The sequence below is a fragment of the Capsicum annuum genome, chromosome 12 (assembly GCF_002878395.1).
Source record: "Capsicum annuum cultivar UCD-10X-F1 chromosome 12, UCD10Xv1.1, whole genome shotgun sequence".
NCBI lineage: Eukaryota > Viridiplantae > Streptophyta > Magnoliopsida > Solanales > Solanaceae > Capsicum > Capsicum annuum.
In genome coordinates this window covers 186,182,967-186,189,913 of record NC_061122.1, presented here as the reverse complement: position 1 = coordinate 186,189,913, position 6,947 = coordinate 186,182,967, and the positions used below count along the sequence as shown (strand labels likewise).

The 6,947-nt window shown below is 33.3% G+C and overlaps 1 protein-coding gene across 1 annotated transcript; it reads right to left on the bottom strand.

Annotated features, from left to right (window-relative positions):
• Positions 1–1,622: 1,622 nt before the first annotated feature.
• On the bottom strand, positions 1,623–6,003 carry LOC107851078 (E3 ubiquitin-protein ligase At1g63170). The gene is made up of 5 exons (XM_016695981.2): positions 5,361–6,003; positions 3,920–4,042; positions 3,683–3,815; positions 2,379–2,549; positions 1,623–2,277 (listed from the first exon to the last, which is right to left on the bottom strand). Exons 1-5 carry the CDS (start codon positions 5,816–5,818, stop codon positions 2,107–2,109), a joined length of 1,056 nt encoding a protein of 351 aa, XP_016551467.2. The 5' UTR covers positions 5,819–6,003; the 3' UTR covers positions 1,623–2,106.
• Between the last annotated feature and the right edge of the window lie 944 nt (positions 6,004–6,947).

Genomic DNA, 6,947 nt, shown 5'->3' with positions numbered 1-6,947 from the left:
GTCCACTAAATATTGGGTTGGGCCATGTCTAAGCATTATTAGCTCTTCGGGGATAGGACAGAAACGACACTTCAAATTAAACTATTTCCATGAAAATGGTCATGGAATTTCAATTCTATTTTTTAGTCATTTTAATTTACTGGCTTATTTTATACCGTTTCTACACACCTTCTATACAGTTTCTATACAAATCTTATAAATATAAATATTCTATACGAAAATTATAAAGTTTTGATACATAATTTATACAATAACTGTACATTTTTTTACACGTTTTATACAACAATTATATAATTTTCATACACTTTCTATATAGTTTTTATATATATTTTATACATGTATTATTTGATAGAACTATACAATTTCTATACATATATCTTATATAGATACATATTCTTATATCCTTTTTATATAATTTAATTATTATTTCTAAATAATAAAAAAAAGTAGAATATTTGATCAGTTAAAAAATTTATAGCAAAAAAAAAAATTGAAATATTTTTAAAAGGGCCGAATTGTCCAAGTTAAATATTGTATCAGTATTGTATATGGATTGTATATGGACTACGTAGACCAAAATGACCTAAATTAGGAAATGGCTATAAAGCGAAAATAGTATATCCGACTGACCACTTTTTAGAAAGTTTTTAAACTTAAACTAGTTATTTTAAAAAGTGTTATAGAGTGTCATTTTCCCTAGTTATTTTCATGTCCGCAGATACGATTTTGGGATCATCAAGTCATATGCGCGGTGCATTAAAAAATTTACGAGTCTTTCTTCAAACATGAAATGGCTGAACTTCAATCTATGTAAACGAATTTTAGTTACACTAAAATATGGCAAATGTCTACGTAGCTGGTAGTACTAACCTTTACTTTTCTAGCAGCTCATTAAGTGTCACCAACTAACCAGTGGCGGAGCCACATTGAATTTAGGGATTCATTCGTACCCCTTTCGTCGAAAAATTATATTATTTTTATATGGTCAAAAGTATTTTTATGTATATATAATAGATATTAAACCACCTTCAATTAGTTCGTATATTTACTTCTGAACTCCCTTAATGAAAATTCTGACCTCGCCACTGCAACTAACAACTCAACAAATTTAATCTTAATGACATGACACATGCCATAAGTTCGATCCTTATCACTCATTCATATTCATACAAGTATTATACAATGTACTAATCATATAAGGAAACGACGTTTGAGAAAATTTATCTCGAAATTGTTGAAAACTACTACTACATTTCTTTAATTACTCTTTGACTCTTTACTGCTTTCTTGTTATTTTTACTTTTAAGTCATGTCACCTGAAAAAAAATAAGAAATGTTATTACATGTGTACTGATCCGAGTTCCAGTTAAGGTAGGACAAGGTGCATCTCGTCATTGAGGAGCAGCTAGTAGTTATTGGGGTGAGCTGCTAGGCTGAACCGCAACACCGACCTCTAGATTTTCTACGCATGCGTATTTTCCGTATCTTTCGTTTATGAGTTGCTTATTTACACATTATTACTAGTTCTCTCTACTTCCGCACCTAACCTTTTAATGGACTTGGTAATGTGATTGTAAGCCAGCGGAGATTGGGTAGGTGTCATCACGACTTAGAATGAATCGCAACAAAAACAAACAGTATCTCAACTTTCTTATTGATATTTGTGCATGTTTACTGTCTTTCACGACTGACTGAGAATAAGGGGTAATAGATGTATCCATTGTTAGTTACTTTATTCAATACAATATCTGGCTCTACTAGATACACTAGACGATTAACAAAGAAAAACAAATTAAAGGAATAAATATAAATATGAACCAGAGAGACAAATGAAGCCTAGGGAAGTGTGCTAAGTTGCACGGACTCTCCAAATATGTTGTCGTACCGTGTCGTATCCTTCAAAATAAACTATTTTTGGAGGATCTGACACGCATCCATCGACATTTATGAAAAGTCCGAGAAACATAGGAAGTGTGTGTATTTATCTGCAGCTGCATATATGCTATGAAGCGTTCTATATACATAACCAAGGTTGGTGGTCTAAGAAAAGAATACCACGCGTAAGAACTAGCAACAAACACCTGCAGTCTTTTCAATAACCCTCTTCTAAACTTCTCCGCAGCAACTGCTGGTGCCAATGATGCTGCGCTTGCAAAGGGGACAGGTTGCGCTCATATATAGCCATTTATCGATACAAGTGCAGTGAAAAAAGTGACCACAGGGAAGTTCACGAAGTTCATCTCCGTCATCATAAGTAGACAGACATATGGAACATCCCTATTCACAACAAAGGGACATGCTATAAGCACATTTTGCCAGAAGTAAATATCAGAATAGACTAAAACAAGGTCAAAAGAAAGAAAAGCAAGGCTACATACAGCATCATCTATGGAAAGTGCACGCTCATGCTCTGTTGGTGTATCTCTCCCACACAGGGTCATGAATCCACCAAATGTTCCTTGGACCTCACCAGTACAATTCTCAGTACAACCATTGTGTCGGAATGTGTATTTTGACAGTTGTTCAATATCTTCTTTGTCAGCTCCTGTCTGTAGAAAAAACTTGAAAGAATCATTAAGAAAAAGAGTTGCACAAACATTACTAAAGTTATAGTATGCAAAAAAAGAAAATTCCTTGTTCCACGATTTCCATATATGTTTGTGAAGAGAATTCAATGGGAGAAACCCTGACCTAACATCAATCATCAGTTAACACAGGTGTCTACAAACAGAGAGTACATTCTACTGAATGGGCTGCTGAAATTTGCAACATGTTGGAACAATGGGTACGTATAGCATTTTTTTTAATCAAATCATTTTCTTGGAATAGAAGTTGATAGATCTTGTTCCACACTTATACATCAACCTAATTACCCATCATGCTGTGAATGAAGACTAGCACTTTTATTGAATTGTCAATTATCTTGGTTAACAACTATTCATTCCATTTTCTGAAACGAGCATCGAAGGATCTCCTTTTTGGGAACGAGAATCATATATCTTCAGGGAAATGAAAGTATATCGACCACTTCTTTTATACTCAAGGAAATATTAAATTCTATGTTTCCAGTCCACCAGGGCAGCTTGAATGCTTAAACCATTACGTAATCAGTTGAATAAAAACGTGAGCAGTGCAATTCAACTTAAGGAAGCCTCATCTCAAAACTTATTAATAGCAGGAACAAGTCAAATTTACATTTCACGACATTAACCCAGTCTATTTACATAGGTTACTCCTCACGCAAACCTTACTTTATCGCCAGACTATTTCTTGTGCTTCTTCCCAGTAGCTCTTGAATGAGTTAAGGGCACCACAAAACACAAACAACTACAGACTAAATATGAATTCCATTAAATTCATCTAAGATAAACAGGTCCAAAGGAGAGTACTTCCACCTGGGTTTCACAACGGCCGGCTAAGTTGCTCGGACCCTTCACTTTCGATACACACTCGTGTCGGATCTCTAAAAATACACTACTTTTGAAAAATCAGACATACACCCGTTGACAATTTTGAATAGTTCGAGCAACACAGAGGGCCACTACCCTACTGGATTGAACCAAAATGAGTCTATTAACATAAAAATATCATTCATCCCATCAGATTCCCCAAGAAAGATTTCCTTATAGAGAAAAGATACACAATGAAGTTAAAGAAACTAGAAAAATCACGAGAGCATTACCTTATCAGATACAGCGTACATAACAGCAATAATACATGGAAGGCAACAGCAAAGTCCGATACCAATAACACAAGCCATCACAAGTAAAAAGACCACAAAGAATACATCAAAAGCCAAGAAAACAATGCAAAGCCTGCATTCAGATTAAGTTATTAAAGATGCAACTCTGGTGTGTGAAATAAACTCAAAATAAAGTTCACACGTTTTGCTTAGATAAAGAACGTTTTCCACGCGTACCAGTATAATTGAGGAGATTCTTCCACCATTCGCTGCCCACCAGTACATACCCAATAAAATCCAATGATCCACCAGAAGAATGATAACATCGAATTTGCAGAATCCATATACTTAGTCAGGTTACTGTAGCATGTTTTTTTTTTCAAAAAACAAATTGTTATAGAGACCAGCATTGCATAGCTAAACTCATTGCAGTGTCTCAGCTTAACAACATAAATTATCCTACCAACTATGAGGGGAAAAACACAGAGGAAACAAAAACAAACAACACTGCATTGTAAGGAACTTTACTTTAGCCTCCAAATGTAACAGAAATAGGTTCCTATACATGAAAATTTTGTGATTTCCAGTTTTGAAACTCGGTGGATGATGGACCATCCCCTCTACCCTTCTCTTAATTAAATATCACGCTTGGCTCACCAGGTGCTTGAACCAAAGCTGAGGGCAATTCATATACTCCAAAAAACATGCCCAGTGCAATCTCATAAATGAGGTTTGAAGAGGATAGTGTGTACACAGACCTTACCCCATCTTGGGAGGTAGAGAGGATGTTTCTGATAGACCCTAGGCTCAAGGATAAGCATATCAAAGCTGTTCGGGGAAAGAAATAACAGAAGTGAAAAAGCCACAACAAAATACTAAAAGATGGTATGAGAAGAAGACAAAATACTCTCTCCGTTTCAATTTATTTGTCTTCCTTTTCTTTTCTAGTCCATTTCAAAAAGAATGTTTCTTTTCTTTTTTAGCAACTCTTTAATTATAACTCTACGCATGACATGGCATGTTTAAAATCACAAGACTAAAGAACATTTTGATACACTCTACATATCTTTAATTTAAGACCACAAGATTCAAAAGTCTTTTTCCTTCTTAAATTTCATGTCAAATTAAAACCAGATAAGCAAATTGGATTAAAGGGAGTATAGTAAATTCCCTCATTGTGGGGTCTGGGGAGGGTAGAGTGTACGCAGTTCATACCACTACCTCTAAAGAGTTAGAGAGGCTGTTTCCGGTAGAAAAGGGAGTATGTACATACCATTCAAAATAATAAAATTTTCTAATCTTTTACTAATTGATGCGGTAAAGGACTGAAATTCAGTAAATTAGAAGAAAAAAAATACCCATTCCCTTTCAATTTGTTTGTTCGTGCTTTCCTTTTTCAGTCCGTTTCAAGAAAAAAGTCTCTATCCCTTATAGGCAACTCATTAATTTCAACTTTCCATGTGACATTTTTGAAACCACAAGATTACATATCGTTAGTTTAAGACGACATGATTGAAAAGTTGAATATTTTCAAATAAATTGAACCAGAGGGAGTACCTTTCTTCTGATTTTTTACTAATCGGAGCAACAACGGCCTGAAACTCAGTGGATGTATCCCACATAATACAAAGATATTTAAAAAATCAAATGGGAATTCCAAATTCTTTGAAAATTTTACCTTGTTCTTTCAGGGGTTAATTCAGCCAGAGTAACATAACTACTAGAACCCTCATTAGAGTTCCCAAACCCCTCTCCAGCAAACGACGATCGGCCATATCCTCTCCTCTTATACTCCAACAAAACACAAACAACATGAAGCAAACACAGCAAAGAATACCCAACAATCCAAACACGTAAAGGCATTTCGGGGTTTTCATTTCTACTCAGCACCAAAACCAAGATGGCAGCAATCACGTACATAAAATACCATACAACATCAATTATCACAACAGGTTTTGAATAAGCCCAGTTGCTTTGCTGGTCATCATGTTGATCAGATGGCTCACGCATCATTAACCCTGTTCGATTGCTTGCTCTCTGGAAAACATGAATAGCGTGACGAAAACTGTGTCGATGAGTTGATCGAATGTGAAAGGATTCGTCATTGTCGTTCGATCTTAGTAAAGGAAAATACATTTTCTTGATGAATTAATTGTGAATAAAACTATGTATGATTTTGTGAAGAGTAGATAATGAGATATTTGATTGAGGTTTAAGAGGATGTAAATCTTGAAGAGGTCAATAATTAGAACGATTAGATAGGGACCGGTTTAACAGTATTTGGATATACAACATAATTGGAAATTTCCTGTTCTCTTTACACAATCATATATATATATATATATATATATATATATATATAAAGAAGTAATTTAAACTTTTTGTTATTCACGTCAAGGACTAATACTCTGCGGATCTAAACTCCATTTAAGGGTTTGCAATTGGCCAATTGATTGTGACATGCACAAGGCGGGAATCGAATCCCCCGCTTGCTTAAGAAACCTAGTGAGCTAACCACTAGGCCAACCAAGCTTGGTTATTCATTAAAAGATTTCATAATAGATAAAATATCTTTTTATTTTTTTCCTCAAATAATTATTATTAGTATTGAATATTAACTTTAATAAATATATATAAAAAAAAAATTAAAACCTCAAATATATGGGAACACTCCAATTTTATGGAAAATTTTGTTAGGTGTCGACTATAATTAATTAATACTTTTAATTACTTAGATTTCCTTCTAACAATAGTAGATTGGTTTTAAGGGAAAAAAATATTAAAACAAACGGGATTAAATTTCAAGACAAGCAAACACAAAATTTCCTTTTTTCTTCTTTAGTAGCATACCACAATTCGTATTACAAAAAAAAAGAAAAAAAAAAAAAGCATACCGAAATTAGGATTCTAATTAAGCAAACAACTCTATATTAAATATGATTTAAAACGTATAAATTACTTTTTAAGTAACTTTTGTTATAAAATAATTATTATTTAATTAATTTTAAAACTAATTCAAGTCCTTAATAGGTAAACATTCATTATATTTAACACTTTTAAATTATTAAAATTTTACCTTATGTAAAAAAAATAAAATTCTACAATTTTATTTAAGTAATATTTTAAATCAAACTTACAAGAAACATACCTTCTTCTACTTATATTTTTTCTTATTTGATTCAAGCCGTCTTCTTTCATTCACTATGTTCATTCTTTTGCCTTTTATTTTTCTAATAGTTTTAAAGATTGATTATATATGCATTAT

Excerpts from the sequence above, each read along its gene's own strand:
- LOC107851078 (XM_016695981.2), bottom strand. The coding sequence starts at position 5,818 with ATGTATTTTCCTTTACTAAGATCGAACGACAATGACGAATCCTTTCAC. Across the intron at positions 3,816-3,919 it reads GAATCTCCTCAATTATACTG|GCTTTGCATTGTTTTCTTGG; the intron begins GTACGCGTGGAA and ends ATCTGAATGCAG. Across the intron at positions 2,550-3,682 it reads TGTACGCTGTATCTGATAAG|ACAGGAGCTGACAAAGAAGA; the intron begins GTAATGCTCTCG and ends TTTTTTCTACAG.